Source organism: Schistocerca serialis, chromosome 9 (assembly GCF_023864345.2).
Source record: "Schistocerca serialis cubense isolate TAMUIC-IGC-003099 chromosome 9, iqSchSeri2.2, whole genome shotgun sequence".
NCBI classification, from domain to species: Eukaryota; Metazoa; Arthropoda; class Insecta; order Orthoptera; family Acrididae; genus Schistocerca; species Schistocerca serialis.
The window spans coordinates 82,785,630-82,807,179 of NC_064646.1; the positions used below are offsets into that span (position 1 = coordinate 82,785,630).

Here is a 21,550-nt window from a genome sequence, read left to right on the forward strand (position 1 = left end):
ACCATACAGAATAGAGCATAAGTTAGTATGAAATTTTTTGTTTCAAATGAGAGTTCCTGTTGTATCCATGCTTTTTCAACAGTCCTTCTGGGACACCCTCTATTGTGTCCACGCAGCAAGAACAGGTTCAGTACTTAAGATAATGGACTACACAGAAAAGGGAGCAATAAGTGCAGTCGAGTAAGTGTATTCGTTCGCAGTTCGTGATCTAGTGGTTAGCCCAGCAGTCTCTACACCGCGGCGTCCAGGGTTCGACCCCGAGTGGGTCGAAGGATTTCTTCACTAGGGCACTGGGTGTCTGTGTTAGTCTAATCATTTCACCTCAATGAAAACACGCCATTCGCCAACGCGGCGTCAAATAGAAAGAGTGGCACCAGGGAGCCAACCAACCCCAGATAGGTTACTTCAGACAGTTAATGCCACACCATAATTGCGTTCTCAATGTATAGAGCTTAATCGGAAGGAATAAACAGACAGAAGGCAAAAATTTTCTAGGTTGTTAAGCTGCGTCATATTCCTCTTCCGTTTCTGCTAACACAATCGACGTTTCAATCCCTCTACTGTCAAGGGCCACTATATCATTCACTTATTAAAGCAAGCTGGAATCGCCTTGCCTCATATGGTTAACGGCCAGCCCTTGTACCGTCCTTGTTGCAACTTCCACATTCCACCTGTCCACTCACAAAGAACTTTTGTAGCTCTTAAAACCGTTGTCCGCCATACCTGGCCGGTCACATGCCACTTCTTCATCGTCTGTCACGTCATCTTCGACCGTAACTGCGGCACCTAACGTTAAACGTCTTCCATTACGCGGTCAAAGATGTAAAGATGAGCCCGACAGCGGTAAAGACAGTTAGACGGAGATTACTTTGCTACACAATGCTGTATCTTCTGGCTGGAACAGCAGAACTTGCGACAACGGCCATAAACTGGACGCAGTGGAGGGGCGTCGGACCAGTATATAGGACGAAGTGGTGGCGGCCATGGCAGACGCCTCCAGAGGTCAGCACAGAGGTCAGCATCGGCAGGACAGCCCAGAAGCAGCAGCAGCGCCAGTCACCATGAAGTTCGCACTCTCCTTCTGCGCGGTGTTCCTGCTGCTCGTCGCACTGGTCCAGGCCGACCAGGGTGAGTCCGGCACTCATTTGATCCCTGTAGAGGACCTGCCAAGTGGTCTGTCCATCTCACGGCCTTTTTCTCAGTACTGCTTTCTACTAAGAAATTCTTCCAATCCATATGCGGCATACAGCAAACCAGTGCTTAACAGTATTGGTTAAAAACGGTCTTGGTGGCAATTTTAGTTTTCTATTTTTCAACGTCGCGTTTCGGTTTATTTAGGCATCTTCAGGTTACCTTTTCTAGATGGACGCGAGAGGCACCAAGGACTGAATAATGCGTTCACGTTCACAGTGTAAGTAGGCTGTTTAGGTTTTTTTATTGGTAACGCCACGTAGCGCTCTATTTGAAAATCACTTACTGTGCTGTGCGCAGTCTGAGGCTGGTCGGCATTGTTGCAATAATTGCTATTGCAGTGTTGGGCAGTTGGCTGTTAACAGCGCGTAGCGTTGCGCAGTTGGAGGTGAGCCGCCAGCAGTGGTGGATGTGGGGAGAGAGATGGCGGAGTTTTGAGAGCGGATGATCTTGACAGAGACTGTAAATTTGTAATACTGGATGTCATGGACTGATATATATATATATATATATATATATATATATATATATATATATATATATATATTGAACATTATTCAGGTAAATACATTGTTTGTTCTCTATCAAAATCTTTCATTTGCTGAATATGCCTATCAGTAGTTAGTGCCTTCAGTAGTTAGAATCTTTTATTTAGCTGGCAGTATTGGCGCTCGCTGTATTGCAGTAGTTTGAGTAACGAAGATTTTTGTGAGGTAAGTGATTTGTGAAAGGTATAGGTTAACGTTAGTCAGGGCCATTCTTTTGTAGGTATTATTGAAAGTCAGATTACGTTGCGCTAAAAAATATTGTGTGTCAGTTTAAGCACAGTCATGTATAATTTTCCTAAGGGGACGTTTCAACAGTAGCGAGTAACAGAGTAAGATGGGCTCAGGTAGTAAGCATGCCCCCATCTTACTCTGTTGCTCGCTCCTGTGAACGGGAACGCGTTATGCAGATCTTGGTGCCTCTCGCGTCCGTCTAGAAAAGATAACCTGAAGATGCCTAAATAAGGCGAAACGCGTCGTTGAAAAATAAAAAAAACTAAAATTGCAACCAAGATTGTTTTTAACTAATACTGCTTTCTTCTAACATAATTATGTAGTTATACTAGCTAATAAGGCGGCAAAATTATCCAGATGTACATCTGCACTCCGCAAGAGCCACCTTGCGTTGCTAACGGAGAGCACCTCTGACACCACGTATCGTGTTCTCCCTTACCGCTTCGTCCACAGCTCGGGGTCTAGTGGCTAGCGTTGCTGCCGCTCGATCACTGGGTCCTGGGTTCGATTCCCGGCTGGGTTCGGAATTTTCTCTGCCCAAGGACTGGGTGTTTGTGTTGTCCTCATCATTTCCTCTTCACGATCATCGTTTGTGACAGTGGCTAGATAGGACTGTGAAAAAATTAGACTGCGTAACAATTGGGACTTTCTGCGGACGCTGATGACCGAACAGTTGAGCGCTCCACAAACCAAACATCATCATCATCATCATCATCATCATCATCATCATCATCCCTTATCCCTTCGGGAATAGTGCCTGGGCAGAACGGCTGTCGAAATCTTCGTATGAGCTCTTCTTGTCTGATTTTCTAATCGTGATTACTTCACGAGGCGTAGGATCAAGTAATATGTGACCCAATTGTTTTCGAATGGCAGGACGGCTCGGTCTCTCACTATCCTTTTAAACAATCTGTCCACCTACCTGGACACGCCTGAGGCTGTCTGGCCCTTCACTCTGCTATGGCAGATACTGGTTTAGTCGACAAAAGCAGCGTTGACGAAAATTCGACTAAATACCTATCACGCAAAGGCCACATAGCTCCAGTCCATAGGCAGTAGTTCAAAGTTAGTTAAATTATAGACCGTTCGTGATTCTTTCATGAGTCGTTTGAAAAAATCTCAGAAATTTCCTTTTAGTTGGTTTATTGTCTTTAAAACAAGAAAACCGGCTGTCAAGTCAGTACTTAATATCCCGACATCAATTATGCAATGTTACTGACTGTCTCTGCAACATGTTCGCACCTAAATGCAGTCAGAAGATATTTACTCCTACCCGATACTTTGAACGTCCTAAACAATCACTGACCGACGACTACTTGCGGGTTAAGGCAGTCAGTCGATCAGCACGCTTTTTGTAAAGAAGTGTTCGCCGTAATGTCTCGATATCTGCTCGGAACATGCCACGCGTAGTTTATATACTATTTGAAATATTCATACGCGAATATCTCCCAAAATAAACCACTGACAAAGTTCAAAATTGCATAAAATATTCAACACTGTAATCGCTTTTCGTCAACGATACGAGAACCGATCAAAAGCACTAATTTCGTCATGTTGGTACAAATTTGATCAGCGCGACTTATCATAGATGTTTTCCAGAAGACGACTTCCGAGCGACTATCTCGACTCATAGATCTCAAGCACCAAGCCCTACTCCGACGCTCGGGAAGCTGAACTCCTATTGGCTAGTATGTTAAGCAGCCAATCAGATCATCCCGAGCACGTCTATAGTCGCGGTATATCTAATGTCAGCCAATCACTTTACCACAAGTAATTATGCTAGAAATTTCGTATGCAGCTAGTCCCGGCGGAGGTTCGAGTCCTCCCTCGGGCATGGGTGTGTGTGTTTGTCCTTAGGATAATTTAGGTTAAGTAGTGTGTAAGCTTAGGGACTGATGACCTTAGCAGTTAAGTCCCATAAGATTTCACATACATTTGAACATTTTTTAGAAATTTCGTAATTTCTAAACTAAATAAAATTTGATGAAAACAAAATACGATACCTTTCCACAAAACAAATTACTAATACATTTTATACTCAGCGCCCCTTCTGGCTGCCTTTAACAACATCAAGCTCACTCGGACATACGTCGTAATTTCCTCTATACACTACGACTTTCTTACGCATACATTTACATAGTTTTAATACAATATCACATTCTCACTTTACGTATGTCCTCCATTTGCTCTCTCAGTCTCTCCAAAACACACACACACACACACAACCGAAACACGATGAAATAATGATTTACTAAATTATTTTTCATTACGCCAGAAATCTGTGGTGATGAAACTAAAGAAAATTGTTGAAAATTTGATTACAAGAAACCATTCACTCGGTTGTATTTTCAATTGACACTATATATGAAGCCATTACAGTTCCTAACTCAAGTTTCACAATGCCATCACGGTTATTATGTGTTTTAGGTAAAAATTTATATCTCCGAAAGTATAGAAGTTATTGCTTTGAAATTTTAGCAGTATGGTTTTGTTATCCTTAGAATTTGGTACACTAGGTATGAAAAAGATTGATTAATATTTAGTAGTACTTCCTCAGATTCACAGAGAGTGTATGTAACGTATTTGGCGCGGCATTAGTCAAGTACACGGCTCGCGCAGCCCACTAGCCAATCGTCAACTTGTGCGAGCGTGAGAAACAAAATCTGCTTTCCTCCCGGCTCCACGGCAAGCTACGCTTTCAATGTAAGATGACGACTCGTAATAATTTACTACGTTACAGTACGCTCTCGAAATTTCAGTAGTAATCTTCTGCGTAATACACCCAGCCTTTGTTGTAGTATCTGCCACAGGCGACTGTTGAGCGTGTCTGTAAAACTCTTCAGTCGATTAAACTATACCGTGACGAAACGCACTGCTCTTTGTTGGATCTTTTCTATATGTTCTCTTAATCCTTCTTGGTAAGGGTCCGAAACTGATAAATGATAATAATCGGACCAACAAGCGTATTGTAAGCCACTTCGCGAATGAATCACATTTCTTCCTATGAATCTTGGAATGGCAACTGCTTTTCATGTGACATTCCACATTAGGTCCTACAGATGCTTAGTGCTAGGTCTTTTAAAGTTTCACAGTAATTTGCCACAAATATCGCAATCGTAAAACAGTGTATTTGTTAGCCTACTGATGCCCCATATCTTAAGTTATTCATTATGAATGTGAAGGCAGGTCACAGAGTGAGTTACTGCGAACAGTTCAGTGATAGGATCGTTCTCATCGGAACAGCCAGCAAACCAAATCCGAGAAAAATAGTTCAGGTGTATTTGCGGTCGTCGCTAGCAAAGGATGAAGAGATAGAAAATGGTTCAAATGGCTCTGAGCGCTATGGGACTTAACTTCTAAGGTCATCAGTCCCCTAGAACTTAGAACTACTTAAACGTAACTAACCTACGGACATCACACACATCCATGCTCGAGGCAGGATTCGAACCTGCGACCGTAGCGGTCTCGCGGTTCCAGACTCTAGCGCCTAGAACCGCTCGGCCACCACGGCCGGCTGAATAGGTAGAAAACATATATGAGGATATTTAACTGATAATTCAGTAAGTAAACGGATATAAAAATCTAAGATCATGGCTGATTGGAAGGCGGTTGTAGAGAGGGAGGGGCAAACTGAAGAAAGGGTTGCGAGAGGATATGGGCCTGGAAGTAGGAGCCAGAGAAGGCACACATAGACGCAGATCAAGAGTAGGTTATGTTAAAGAGTCTAGTCAGGAAGAATCAGCGATCAAAGAAATGGGATACAGACGTACTAAGGAACAAAGAGACGCGCTCGAAGTTCGCTGAGGCTATAGATACTGCGATAATGAATAGCTCTGAACGCATTTCGGTTGAAAAGGAATGAACATCTCTAAACAGGGCAATCACAGTAGTTGGAAAGAGAACCGTAGGTTCAGGGAAGGAAAGTGCGAAGAAACCATGGATAACAGATGAAATACTTCAGCTATTCGACGAAAGAAGGAATTTCAAAGATGGTCAGGTGGATTCAGGAATACAAAAATACTAATCACTTAGGAACAAGACAAAAGCATTCTTGAAAAGTGTGAAGAAATGGAAAGAGAATTGATCGGCAGAAGGACGGACACAGCATACAGAAAAGTCGAATCAACCTTCAGTGAAGGGCTGTAACATTAAGAGTGCAAGGAGAATTCTACTGTAAAATGCAGAGGAGAGAGCGGATTGGTAGTAAGAGTTCACTGAAAGTCTCTACAAGAAAGAAGATTTGAACGATGTGACAGAAGAAGAAAAAGAGACTGTTAGGAAGAGTTAGGGCATCCAGCGTTAAAATTAGAATTTAAAAAGAGTTTTCAAAGACTTAAGATCAAATAACGTTGAGGGGACAGATAACATTCTGTCGGAATTTCTAAAATTATTGGGGGGCAGTGGCAAAATTTGTCTGTTCACGTTGGTGTGTAGAACGTATGAGAGTGGCGATATACCATCAGACTTCGAGAAATACATCATCCTCACAATTTCGAAGATTGCGAGATCCGACAAGTGCATGGATTATCAAACAACCAGCTTAACAGCTCGTGGATCCAAGTTGCTGTCGAGGATAATATGCAGAAGAATGAAACAGAAAATTGAGGATTTGTTAGATGATAAGACTCGCTAATGACATTGCTATCCCGAGTGAAAGTGAAGAAGAATTACACAATCTGCTGAACGGAATGAGCAGTCTAATATCTACAGAATATGCATTGAGAGTAAATTGAAAAAAGACGAAAGTTACGAGAAGTAGCAGAAATGAGAACAGTGAGAAACTGAACATCAGGACTGATTGTCACAAAGTAGATGAAGTTAAGGAATTCTGCTGCCGAGGCGGCAAAACAACCAATGACGGACGGAGCAAGGCGGGCAACAAAAGCAGAGTCGTGTGTTTTAACCACGGAGCTACCTAGCTCTGTAGTTCTAGTCAGCATTGTTGCAATCCAGTCTTAGGATTAGCTATGAGAATGTGAAAATGTCGTTTTTGATGACCTCAGTGTCCAGAGAGGTTGGATATTAAGCAGCAGGACACAACATGAGACTGCAATAGAAAGTAAGATGGTGCAGACACCAACGTCACTGCGTATTCTACATCTACATCTACATTTATACTCCGCAAGCCACCCAACGGTGTGTGGCGGAGGGCACTTTACGTGCCACTGTCATTACCTCCCTTTCCTGTTCCAGTCGCGTATGGTTCGCGGGAAGAACGACTGTCTGAAAGCCTCCGTGCGCGCTCTAATCTCTCTAATTTTACATTCGTGATCTCCTCGGGAGGTATAAGTAGGTGGAAGCAATATATTCGATACCTCATCCAGAAACGCACCCTCTCGAAACCTGGCGAGCAAGCTACACCGCGATGCAGAGCGCCTCTCTTGCCACTTGAGTTTATTAAACATCTCCGTAACGCTATCACGGTTACCAAATAACCCTGTGACGAAACGCGCCGCTCTTCTTTGGATCTTTTCTATCTCCTCCGTCAAACCGATCTGGTACGGATCCCACACTGATGAGCAATACTCAAGTATAGGTCGAACGAGTGTTTTGTAAGCCACCTCCTTTGTTGATGGACTACATTTTCTAAGCACTCTCCCAATGAATCTCAACCTGGTACCCGCCTTACCAACAATTAATTTTATATGATCATTCCACTTCAAATCGTTCCGCACGCATACTCCCAGATATTTTACAGAAGTAACTGCTACCAGTGTTTGTTCCGCTATCATATAATCATACAATAAAGGATCCTTCTTTCTATGTATTCGCAATACATTACATTTGTCTATGTTAAGGGTCAGTTGCCACTCCCTGCACCAGGTGCCTATCCGCTGCAGATCTTCCTGCATTTCGCTACAATTTTCTAATGCTGCAACTTCTCTATATACTACAGCATCATCCGCGAAAAGCCGCATGGAACTTCCGACACTATCTACCAGGTCATTTATATATATTGTGAAAAGCAATGGTCCCATAACACTCCCCTGTGGCACGCCAGAGGTTACTTTAACGTCAGTAGACGTCTCTCCATTGATAACAACATGCTGTGTTCTGTTTGCTAAAAACTCTTCAATCCAGCCACACAGCTGGTCTGATATTCCATAGGCTCTTACTTAGTTTATCAGGCGACAGTGCGGAACTGTATCGAACGCCTTCCGGAAGTCAGGAAAAATAGCATCTACCTGGGAGCCTGTATCTAATATTTTCTGGGTCTCATGAACAAATAAAGCGAGTTGGGTCTCACACGATCGCTGTTTCCGGAATCCATGTTGATTCCTACATAGTAGATTCTGGGTTTCCAAAAACGACATGATACTCGAGCAAAAAACATGTTCTAAAATTCTACAACAGATCGACGTCAGAGATATAGGTCTATAGTTTTGCGCATCTGCTCGACGACCCTTCTTGAAGACTGGGACTATCTGTGCTCTTTTCCAATCATTTTGAACCCTCCGTTCCTCTAGAGACTTGCGGTACACGGCTGTTAGAAGGGGGGCAAGTTCTTTCGAGTACTCTGTGTAGAATCGAATTGGTATCCCGTCAGGTCCAGTGGACTTTCCTCTATTGAGTGATTCCAGTTGCTTTTCTATTCCTTGGACACTCATTTCGATGTCAGCCATTTTTTCGTTTGTGCGAGGATTTAGAGAAGGAACTGCAGTGCGGTCTTCTTCTGTGAAACAGCTTTGGAAAAAGGTGTTTAGTATTTCAGCTTTACGCGTGTCATCCTCTGTTTCAATGCCATCATCATCCCGTAGTGTCTGGACATGCTGTTTCGAGCCACTTACTGATTTAACGTAAGACCAGAACTTCCTAGGATTTTCTGTCAAGTCGGTACATAGAATTTTACTTTCGAATTCACTGAACGCTTCACGCATAGCCCTCCTTACGCTAACTTTGACATCGTTTAGCTTCTGTTTGTCTGAGAGGTTTTGGCTGCGTTTAAACTTGTTTGCCATTAGGGACGCAGACTGGAAACTGCCGTCTGAGTCACACGACAATCTCACTTTTTGTCTCTTGCAGGTTGCACCTTTGGCCAGACAAAGAGCGAGGACTGCAATGCGTGCATCTGCACCGCCAGCGGCGAGTGGGCCTGCACCGGGATGAAGTGCCGCGCCAAGAGAGGTCAGTGTTCCAGATTCCCTAATTTCATCGCACTCGCTGTGGTACACGATCACCATTAGACACCCGGAACATTTTTAAACGTAAAATAATAAACATCAAAATATCTATTACAGAAAGAATAACAGTGAAAACAATAACAGACAGCACAAGAACTTGTTTCATATTGAAAAGGTTACCGACGGGCATCAGTTGTCTCGTTCATGCCGTGGCCTTACGAGTAGGAACCGTGCAACCTTTCGAATGTAAAGCTTTGAAAAAAATATGAACGGTGGGCTCCATGTGGTTCCCAAGTCGTGCAGTGACCGTAAACCATAAAATTACCAAATATGAAGCAACCAGTAGCAAAATCATGTATTATTTATTCACTTTTGCAAATTGATTTCAACTGATTAACAGCCATCATCGGTGCTTTCAACCAATATGTGCCCTGGGTAGTAATACCGTCACTTTATGTTTGACCTCTGCTTAAGACACTATTACTACTCAGAGCACGTATTGGTTGAAAGCACCGATGATGGCTGTTAATCAGTTGAAATCGATTTGCAAAAGTGAATAAATAAAACATGATTTTGCGACTGGTTGCTGCATATTTGGTAATTTTGGAAAAATTGGCCAAGTGCGAGTAAGAATCGCGCACTGACCGTTCTGTACAAACTTAATTATGTACACAGACAGTTTATCCATTCCGAGACTCGAGTATATTTACGATTTTTGGTTGTTATCGGCAAGACATCGCTCCCAGGGATTCCCGGGCTTTGGAGAATGTTTCAGTTTCAAGTATGAATTCGCATAACAAAGGACAAACGAAATATTTTTGTTTCGTGCGATACAGTTACAAATTATCAGTTTCGAATTTTTCTTTTGTTTGTACTGTGAAACCTCGCTTCTTGTCAAATTTCATGATTCTAGGTCAACGGGAAGCACCCTATGGGATTTGATGAGTGTGTTTTCGAGTATCCAAATACATCACATAAACGGCTGTATCTTTTTATTGCATTAACTTAGAAGCGTAAGACTTTTATACCGCCTAGGGACGGTCTAACTTTGTATGTGACATAAATTTGAAAGCGATAAGGCAAATTGTTTCAGAGAAAAAATTGTCTTAACTGGCGGACAGACAAACAGACGGACGAACAAAAAAAAAAAGACAAAAAATATTTTTTCTTGTTATATTATTACAAACTAACAATTATCGAATTGTTCTATAAGTTTGTACTGTGATACCTTGCATCTTGCCAGACTTCATGATTCTAGGTCAATGGGAAGTACCTTATAGGTCTTGATGAGCGAGTGTCCTAATAACAAAATATGTGACATAAACGACCGTATCTCTTTCTTTGGTTCACTTATAAGTTTAAAAATTTGACGCCGCCAAAGGACCATCGGCCTTAATATGTGACATAAATTTGAACTTGATACGTCCAGTCGTTCCAGAGAAAAATTGGTCTTAAGGGGACATTGTATGTCCTATGCCACCAATGTTAAATTATCGAATTTTGTAACCCATTATCTTGGAAACTTTTTAGTGCACCAATTTACAAATTTCCATAATTATTGAATGCACCTTTATAGACACACTGAATTAGAATTATTACTAAAATTGGGCTCGTTATCTCTTTTCTTCAAACACTCAATTATTTGACAGAATTTTATAAATAAATTAACATAAAAACAGATCAACTCAGGATATTTCAATTATTCTAGTTCCATATGTGTTGAATCTCACACTTGGGGGCTGTGAAAATTTCATGTCTTTACCATCAATACTTTTTTAGAAAATGGGTCATTTATTGCAAAAATGTAGTTCATAGATACTGAGGTTTAAAACCTTTTTTTTACAAATTCTTATACAGACTTACATGTCTGCGTTTTTTATGCACTATAATTGCCCTGGCCCGTAGTCTGTGTCTTCTTCAGTGTGACAACACCTCAATGCTTGCCTCCTCCTTTTCTTTCTTGCTTCTTTTGTCATTTGCTGAGCAGCTTACTGTGCTTCACGTACACGAAGCTCATACAGTTCCCATAGTCTTTTATATGTGTTCTGACCAAATATGACCCCTAACTTCTCCACAACGTTAAGTCATTCATAGTTCCGACCATTAAAAGTTATTACAGCATCATACACTGCTACCTTTAGAGTCATAAGGCCAAAAAATACATTTTTAGGCACATGGAATCATACATCATTGAAAATTCATTCACATTCTGAGTGTACCGAAGTAAACATTTCTTTAGTAGCTCAGGATTTGTCATATCTCTGTAAATAGGATTTATTGCCTCCATTCCTACCAAAGGAAGATAATGTTTAAATGTAAATTCATGCAGGGTGCCAGAAAATTCAGCTTGCCTATATTTACATCTAGTGTTTGGTGGAGGTGGGCAGAAAGCATGACATAGCTTTTCATCGGTTGATATTCGGTGAAAGTTCTTTTGATCTTCTCTAAATTGCCACAGTTATCTTTAATGGCCTTCCCATAATACTACTGTAATTCATCAATTACTTTGTCCGTTAGCCTTCCAGCACATTTTGTTGTCTTGCCATCAGACAGTTTTGTGTTACCCAGCTTGGTTTTTAGGTTAAGCAGACGTGTTCCCATCCTTTTCTTCACATGTCCTACACACTCAAGTTTTTGTATAGGAACACCCTATGGCTTACTGTTTTGTACTGCAATGAAAGCCTTGCTGTCTCCATCACCTAATTAATTCAAATATCTGACACCTCTCTCCTTCTGCCAACGCTGGAAAATATTAACTGCTCATTTTACCTCCATTCCTCCAGTTGTTCAGGTCTCACATATCTGTTACCCGCAAATTTGTGTTTCTTGAAGTTACTTTAAAACTTAATCATTTTATGCACGCATAAAAAGCAATAGAAGTTAGCTTACTACAAAAATAGCCTATAATCACACTACTTCCAAAGAAAACTAGTATCAGAAACAAAGGACTGATTTGTTTATTCGTAATGCTAACTTCTGAGACGTAGTAGTAGTCACAAAACAAAGCAATTCACAGCCTTCTAGATTGTGTAGTTCCCAAGATATGACTGCTCAACTGTGGCAGTATATGCGTAGCCACGAAATTTGACAGTCTCACGTCAACATTCAAAATATCATTTGAAGGTGTCACAACTGTCTGATTTCAATGTATTATATACCAAAATGTTCAGGAAAGTTTAACGTACATTGTAGAGTAGAAAACAGAAAATGTCAAATTTCACGTACGATTTCCCCTTAACAGTCGGACAGGCAGTGAGTCGGAGGGGTAACAAAGCGACCCTGCAAGTATTCCATTGAGGCACGGGAGCCCTAAAAATCAAGAAAAACTCAACTGAGAATGACTGCATCGGGTAATCATGCCTGCATCGTCTTTAGATGAACAGTGGTCTCTGCATTTTGATTCATGTCACTCAATTTAAAGTACAACACGATTAAGTGAAAGTAAAGTGTTCATGCACGAAAAGCTATTAGCGTAAGAAACACGCTTTCCTTGAAACGGTACCAGGCACGCCAGTTCTTTTTACACATCGCTGTTTCTGAGGGCATCTACTTGTCTAGAAAGCTGCGGACGGTTTTTTTTTTTTTTTTTTTTTTTTTTTTTACTAAGTAACAGTTCACATAAACTAATCAGCACATTTCGTGATAATTACAAACATTATTTCTTCTGTTGATGATTTTACAACATATCACCAATGAAATTACTTCTGCTATATCAACATCACGCCAACGGCCTTGCCGCAGTGGTAACACCGGTTCCCGTCAGACCACCAAAGTTAATGGGTGTCGGGCTTGGCTAGCAGTTGGATGGGTCATCGTCCGGGTCTGCTGTTGGAAAGCGCGGTGCTCTCAGCCCTTGTGAGGTCAATTGAGGACCTACTTGATTGAGAAGTAGCGGCTCCGGTCTCGGAAACTGACATACGGCCGGGAGAGCGGTGTGCTGACCACATGGACCTCCATATCCGCATCCGGTGACGCCTATGGGCTGAGGATGACACGGCGGCCGGTCGGTACCGTTTGGCCTTGATGGCCTGATCGGACGGATTTCATATCAGAATCACATTGGAGAGCAACTGCATGTAATTAGCTCTTCAAGTTAGCGGTGTTAAATTTATGTGTACATTTTGTGGCTTTAAGTGTTGTTATATATTACCCGTCACTTCCTGTATAGCTTGCTTAGTATACCCTGATATACCCTACCAGTATACTCTTTTATTATGCATGGGCCTGAAGATGGCATAGTGGAAAGCCGAAACTGGTAGTTAAAATAAAATAAAATAATATCTCAAGTAGACGACTGTTAGGCGAATGTCGCTCATAATTACTTGACCAGCTGGTATCCCCTGTCCATGATGGATCAAGAGAGAAACTTAATCTTCCAGGGTTTCTGCACTCGCAAATTGTTGCCCTAAGTTTCAAGATGGAAAGATTCGCAAAACGTCTAGGAATCTCTGTGAAACGAATTTCTCAGGAACTTTTCAAACAAACTACATTTTCAAAGTTTATGCTGTGGTTACGAAATCTGTAAACTGCGTGTGACACTCAGAGACTGAAAAAGGTAACGGCAACAGTAATTGAACAACTGGCTTTCCAGGGGAAAGAAATATACAGCAAATACGTTCCGACCATGAAGTACATAACCGAAAACGGCTACATAAATGGGGTACCTCATGTCACTGGTTTCGCATTAAATTACTATATGCATGATAAGATAAAGAAACGTGCCAAAACATTTTCCTTACTGAAACAGCAAGCATGTCTGTTAAGGCGGAACACCATCCCAAAAGCAAAGAAACAATGCAACACTCATGGTAAAACATGCTAGACGATTACTTGTGAGCTCATCATACATCATGGATGACCTTTTGTGTACATTGAACCCGCGTATGGGTGTTTGCGAGCGCGTATATATATATATATATATATATGAACACACACACACACACACACACACACACATATATATATATATATATATATGTATATATGTTCACTGCTTTTTAATTAATCATTTGAAACTTAAATTAAATATAACAACCTATTCAACAATCTGTATCCTGTTTTTTTTCTAAATAATGCGACAGATTATATAGATACTGTTACAGCATTGCATGTAAAACGGAAATAGCTTTAAAATGATGCCATAATGAATCCAGCAGCAGAAATCTCAGTATATCTTTGACCATTGCTTTAAAACTTTCTTCTGCAGAAATATTGCTCTCAAAATATCCCCCTTATTCTGTCGATCATAACCTGCGATTTACAGCTTAACTGTATTGCAGATATTAGCTGCGAACCAGGCGTGGAATTCATGGATCAGTGTAACTCCTGCAAATGTGGACCAGATGGGTTGTCAGCCTCCTGTACCGCCAACACCTGCAATAACTATTAGACAACAGGTGAGGTAGAACGTTCCCTTTCTCCTTTGTTAGATATGTGCTCTAATACTGTAGAGATAACACGTCTTACAACATGATGTCAGCTTTTATAGTTTATCAAACTTCTCATTCAAATTTTGGTGTATACATGTCATCATTGTGTGAAATTTCATTGCCTGTAACTACACTATTTGCTTAATAAATAACTCAAAAAACGTTTCGCACTTCAACTGCGTATCTTCGAACGTTTGTGGGATTAGACTCAGGAGAAGAGATTGAAAGAAAAAGCCTAATGAAACTGAAACACAATTTCATTATCCAGGAGGGGGAATGAAATAGCAAACCATACGAAACCGAAATTTTATTTATGGGTTCTTCCGTTGCTTCTTGTCAGAACAATTCCATATTTAAGGTTGAATAACAAGTATACTGCTTTTGTTCTGCTGATCAGTAGATCAATAGAACAAAAACGGTGTACTTGTTATCATCATCATCATCATTTAAGACTGATTATGCCTTTCAGCGTTCAGTCTGGAGCATAGTCCCCCTTATAAAATTCCTCCATGATCCCCTATTCAGTGCTAACATTGATGCCTCTTCTGATGTTAAACCTATTACTTCAAAATCATTCTTAACCGAATCCAGGTATCTTCTCCTTGGTGTACCCCGACTCCTCCTACCCTCTACTGCTGAACCCATGAGTCTCTTGGGTAACCTTGCTTCTCCCATGCGTGTAATATGACCCCACCATCTAAAACTGTTCGCCCTGACTGCTACATCTATAGAGTTCATTCCCAGTTTTTCTTTGATTTCCTCGTTGTGGACACCCTCCTGCCATTGTTCCCATCTACTAGTACCTGCAATCATCCTAGCTACTTTCATATCCGTAACCTCAACCTTATTGATAAGGCAACCTGAATCCACCAGGCTTTCGCACCCATACAACAAAGTTGGTCGAAAGATTGAACGGTGCTCAGATAACTTAGTCTTGGTACTGACTTCCTTCTTGCAGAAGAGAGTAGATCGTAGCTGAGCGAATCCGTTTATATCTCTTTCCCACTGACATTACTTTCGTTGTGGAGATGTTAATCTTCGTACCATAGTCCTTACATTTCTGATCTAGCTCTGAAATATTACTTTGCAAACTTTCAATCGAATCTGCTATCACAACTAAGTCATCTGCGTATGCGAGACTGCTTATTATGTTTTCACATATCTTAATGTCACCCAGCCAGTTTATCGTTTTCAACATATGATCCATAAATAATATGAACAACAGTGGAGACAGGTTGCAGCCTTGTCTTGCCCCTGAAACTACTCTGAACCATGAACTCAATTTACCGTCAACTGTAACTGCTGCCTGACTATCTATGTAAAGACCTTTAATTGCTTGCAAAAGTTTGCCTCCTATTCCATAATCTCGTAGAACAGACAATAACTTCCTTCTAGGAACTCGGTCATATGCCTTTTCTAGATCTATAAAGGATAGCTACAATTCCCTGTTCCACTCGTAACACTTCTCCATTATTTGCCGTAAGCTAAAGATCTGGTCCTTACAACCTTTAAGAGGTCTAAACCCACACTGATTTTCATCCAATTTGTCCTCAACTAATACTCGCACTTTCCTTTCAACAATACCTGAGAAAATTTTACCTACAACGCTGATTAAAGAGATACCTCTGTAGTTGTTACAATCTTTTCTGTTTCCATGTTTAAGGATTGGTTTGATTACTGCTTTCGTCCAGTCTGATGGAACCTGTCCCGACTCCCACGCCATTTCAATTATCCTGTGTAGCCATTTAAGACCTGACATTCCACTGTATTTGATGAGTTCCGACTTCATTTCATCCACCCCAGCCGCTTTATTGCACTGCAAAAATATTCAACCTTAAATACGAAATTAAAATGTAATTGTATTGGAAAATAAAACAATAATCAAAACAAAGGCAGCCTCTTCGAAAGCGCATATCTTTACACATATGTGAAATCAAAATCCGCAGCAGCGTTCGAACGCCAGCGCCGTGGTATACGCTAGTTAGGATACCAATCTTTCCTGCTGTTGAGTGACAACGACCTCACGGTCTAAGCGAGGAGTGGCCCTTCAAGGCTTATTGTCAGAGTCCACCCAAAGCACACTGTTCCGTTCGCTATTGGAGACCTAGCGAGCCCTGCTCAATGGCACTTTTGCTTCATTACACAGATGGATGTACATAGCAATTTCGCGTGGTCAAAAGAATATTGAGAAAGAGTTTTCCAAACTACACGGTCCACTCACATTAATGCGATCACCGCCTATGTTCGACGTCAGCGTGCAATAATCCCTCACAGACCGCAGGTGGCAGCAATAGCATAGGAGGGTGCATAAACCATGTTGAGGCGGGGGGAGGAAGACAGAGCGATCGTTGCCGTAATGCGGAAACGGAATGATTTATCTGACGTCCTAAAGGGTGTGATCAGTGGCTTTCGGGTCAAGAATGGAAGCATTTCCGTAGTGCGCACACCGCTCGCGTGCCACCGTGGTTGAAGTATGCCAAGCGCGCGGCATTAGCCGAGCGGTCTGGGCGCTGCAGTCATGGACTGTGCTGCTGGTCCCGGCGGAGGTTAGAGTCCTCCCTCGGGCATGGGTGTGTGTGTTTGTCCTTAGGATAATTTAGGTTAATTAGTGTGTAAACTTAGGGACTTATGACTTCAGCAGTTAAGTCCCATTGGATTTCACACACATTTTAAAGTATGCCAAGCATGGTAAAATGACTCTATCCAAAACGGGGCCGAAGGCAAGTGTGGTGCACCACGAGCCATAGATAGCAGGGGTGAACGACGGCTGCAGAGATGTCTACGGGTAAACAGACGTGCGTCTGTTGAGCAACTGACCACTCAGATGAACCTAGGGGCTAGAGTAATTATGGTGTACGACCGTTTAGCGAACGTTGTTGCGTACGGGCCTCTACAGTAGGCGGGTGGTTCATGTACCCTTGCTGACTGCTACTCATTGGCGACTGAGGACGGAATTAGCTCGCCAGTACTGAAATTGGTCTGAGAGCCGACAGGTGGCCTTTTCAGATGATTCAAGTTTTGTGCTCCATTTGACAGATGGCCGTTGGCGTGCACTGCGTGAAATAGACATTTATCTTTGTGTACAGCTATAAACTGGTGCAGCATGTAAACGCGTGTAGCTGGAATACTTATTCAGATCACACTGTGAAGAACTTCTGGAGCGCAACTGAAGCCAAAGTGAGGCAATATGTGAGGGGTAGCCGTGCAGTCTATAGCGCCTTGCCACATTTCGCGCGGCAACCCCTGTCGGAGGTTCGAGTCCTCCCTCGGGCATGGGTTGTGTGTGTTGTCCTTAGCCTAAATTAGTTAAAGTTGGATTAAGTAGTGTGTAAGCCTAGGGACCGATGACCTTAGCAGTTTGGTCCCATAGGAACTTACCACAAATTTCCAAAAATTTGAGGCAATAAAAATACTCGCGCAACTAAAAATGAAGATCGGTATTAAAATGAAAATTAGAAAATTATGAAAGATGTCGTCTCATGTTGTTGTTGTGGTCTTCAGTACAGAGACTGGTTTGATGCAGCTCTCCATGCTACTCTATCCTGTGCAAGCTTCTTCATCTCCCAGTACCTACTGCAACCTACATCCTTCTGAATCTGTTTAGTGTATTCATCTCTTGGTCTCCCTCTACGCTGCCCTCCAAAACCAAATTGGTGATCCCTTGATACCTCAGAATATGCCCTACCAACCTATCCCTTCTTCTAGTCAAGTTGTGCCACAAATTTCTTTTCTCTCCAATTCTATTCAATACCTCCCCATTAGTTATGTGATCTACCCATCTAATCTTCAGCATTCTTCTGTAACAGCACATTTCAAAAGCTTCTATTCTCTTCTTGTCTAAACTATTTATCGTCCACGTTTCACTTCCATACATGGCTACACTCCATACAAATACTTTCAGAAACGACTTCCTGGCACTTAAATCTATACTCGATGTTAACAAATTTATATTCTTCAGAAACGCTTTCCTTGCCATTGCCAGTCTACATTTTATATCCTCTCTACTTCGATCATCATCAGTTATTTTGCTCCCCAAGTGGCAAAACTCATTTACTACTTTAAGCGTTTCATTTCCTTATCTAATTCCTGCAGCATCACCCGATTTAATTCGACTGCATTCCATTATCCTCGTTTTGCTTTTGTTGATGTTCATCTTATATCCTCCTATCAAGACACTGTCAGCTGCTCTTCCACGTGCTTTGCTGTCTCTGACAGAATTATTATTTCATCGGCGAACCTTAAAGTTTTTATTTCTTCTCCATGGATTTTAATTCCCACTCCGAATTTTTCTTTTGTTTCCTTTACTGCTTGCTCAAAATACAGATTGAATAACATCGGGGATAGGCTACAACACTGTCTCACTCCCTTCCCAATCAATGCTTCCCTTTCCTGCCCCTCGACTCTTATAACTGCCATCTGGTTTCTGTACAAATTGTAAATAGCCTTTCGCTCCCTATATTTTACTCCTGCCACCTTCAGAATTTGAAAGAGAGTATTCCAGTCAACATTGTCAAATGCTTTCTCTAAGTCTACAAATGCTAGATACGTAGGTTTGCCTTTCCTTAACCTATTTTCTTAGATAAGTCGTAGGGTCAGTACTGCTTCACGTGTTCCAACATTGTCTCATATGACTTGTAAATACGCTCGGAATTGTAGGAAACGCAAATCAGAGAGAATCTCCCGTCGAAAGTAATCCAAAAAGTCTAAAAAGTCCAGTGCAGAGCGAATGCTAGAGGTACAGCAGTTTCAAGTAGGAAACGAAGAAACGTTGCAAAGCGACTACGTTGCTGTTCTAGGCTGTAACCATTGTACTCCTCTGTGTAACTACTATATTAAAGAGACTGACAAATAAATTACTTATTAATACGAAACACTAGTTATGATTTCATCTGAACGTTTTCTCGAAAAATCTACCCTGCGGGCCCCAACTGCGCACACAGTGATTTTTTTTTCAGTAGTTTATACGAACTGTTCATACTAACTGCGATTGCAAATAATTATTATTATAGCAAAGGTTGCTGATTCTCTGTGGATACAATGTTCTCTCAGTAGACTACTCTGTTTCTTTTGCTTAAGCCTCGGACTGAATCATTCTGCCGTTCACTCTACAGTGGTTTGCACAGTGTAAATGTAGGTTCAAATTCCATGCAAGATAATAAGGACTGCACGCTGTGTAACATACTGATGTAATGAAAGGTGCATAAGACAAATCTTTCTATAAAAAAAACAATTATCGGGAGCCGCACTTTAGAACAAGTGGCTATATTAATTGAAGATAAATACAGATAGTTGCGACCAGTCACTCTGTGTGTTTTTGTAAACGAATTTTCGAGACTTTTCAGACCCATCTTCGTATGAGGCATTGGCCTTGTGTGTTAGTTATACGGAGAGTATTGTCGAAGAACGAATATCTTTGCTTACTGCCGCAGTAAGTAAGGAAATACGTTTTTCGAAACAACTTTCCAGGTAACTTTCACTCGTGCCAATAAACTTAAGTGTTTCCTATGTCCTTGTCAAATATCACATTCCCTGCTTCGCATCACGAAAATAAATGTGAAGCTTCTACATGTCTCATCTGAAGATGAGTATGAAAAGGCTTGAAAAGGCATGTTAACCGACATTGTTTTCTTCCTGTGACTGAGAAATTAGCAGCACATGAGAAAGTGGAATAAATCCGTTCCAGTACCGCTGAAATGTTACGTTACAAGAAACGTATTGATATTATTTTTCTTTAAACAGCAGGCATTGTTCTTTTTTTGTCTACAGGGTGCCTTCCAGTATCAGCCAACTGGTGACGAAGTTCCTCATGTTATAATACTTTTGATGGCTGAAAAATACTAATATCTCCAGACGTTCTTGAGGCAGTCCAAGGACAACATACGGCTTCCTAGTGTTCCATCTGCACCGAAATTCTTATCACTTAAATTTGAACTTCGTGTGTAACGTTTGGCATATAACAATAAAGAACTAATAATATATTTTTTCTTATTTCTTTATAAAATGCATTTTATAAAAAACTTTACGGCTGTTTAACATCACTTTATGGAAGAGTTAGACAGTAATATCTATTTTCTGTAGTTGTACTTTCTGGAAAAGGTCCCCAAAATATATATTGAACACGTGTGATCTGTTTTAACCCGTAACTGGTACACCTATAAATTGTAACACATAAGGTACATCTGGGTCCTCGGGACCCACCCAAGTTTTGAGTATATTTTGGTAAAAAAAACACATTTAAATGAAATTTAAATATGAAACTTTTATTAATGTTTTGTTACTAATGTTTTAAAACCACATTCCTCATTTATGGTCATACCTTAAAGATGTTACAAAAAAGGACAATAAACTGCATAAAATACGAAATGTGAAAAATATACTTTTGGAAAGTCCTGCACATCAGTTACAAATAGTAAGATAGACAACTGAAACTTCACGTTTAAACACAAAATGTACTATGCTTCACAACAGTAAGCCAGAAGAAAAGTTCAAAATCAATATAAAAATTTCTGCAGGCACAACTTTTGGATAAATTTTAGTACATTTCTCAGCTAAATGACTATGTGATCTTTGAAAATAGCAGAAATTATGACAAAATATTAGGTTTCAATTATACAGCATCTTCACCAGTCCATTTCAGTTATTTCATTCATCCAGACTACCGAAACAGTTTGGACATAAAGCAGTGGAACATTCCAAACATAATGGTGTTCGACATCTGGCACACGCCCGGGATGCTTTCCTGTCTTTTTTAGATGGGCACACTGAGCATCTTTTCCTCTTCGATTTAGTAGCACCAGCTTCACTGTGAACCTGGGATGTTCCTGATGCCTTGGAGGGGGTCATGCCTAGAATATCACAAATGGAATTTCGGATATCTTTTCTCAAAAATGGAGAATCCAATCTTCTTTTCATACAATCACTTATGAGTTGTGTACCTAGTTCAATGAGGAATTCTCTGCGTGTCACATCATCAGTATCTTCTTTCCCATGGTACAAAACAAAAGCATTTACACCTGCTATATCTAGCATA

The 21,550-nt window shown here is 41.0% G+C and overlaps 2 protein-coding genes across 2 annotated transcripts in view; one reads left to right on the forward strand and one right to left on the reverse strand.

Annotated features, from left to right (window-relative positions):
* LOC126419825 (serine protease inhibitor I/II-like) overlaps positions 1 to 21,550 on the reverse strand; it is a 104,555-nt gene that overhangs the window by 61,963 nt on the left and 21,042 nt on the right. The gene's annotated exons all lie outside the window — the stretch shown is intronic.
* On the forward strand, positions 1,062 to 20,413 carry LOC126419828 (protease inhibitors-like). The gene is made up of 4 exons (XM_050087060.1): positions 1,062 to 1,128; positions 8,994 to 9,095; positions 14,371 to 14,487; positions 20,287 to 20,413. The coding sequence occupies exons 1-3, from the start codon at positions 1,062 to 1,064 to the stop codon at positions 14,478 to 14,480; spliced, it is 279 nt and encodes a 92-aa protein (XP_049943017.1). The 3' UTR covers positions 14,481 to 14,487; positions 20,287 to 20,413.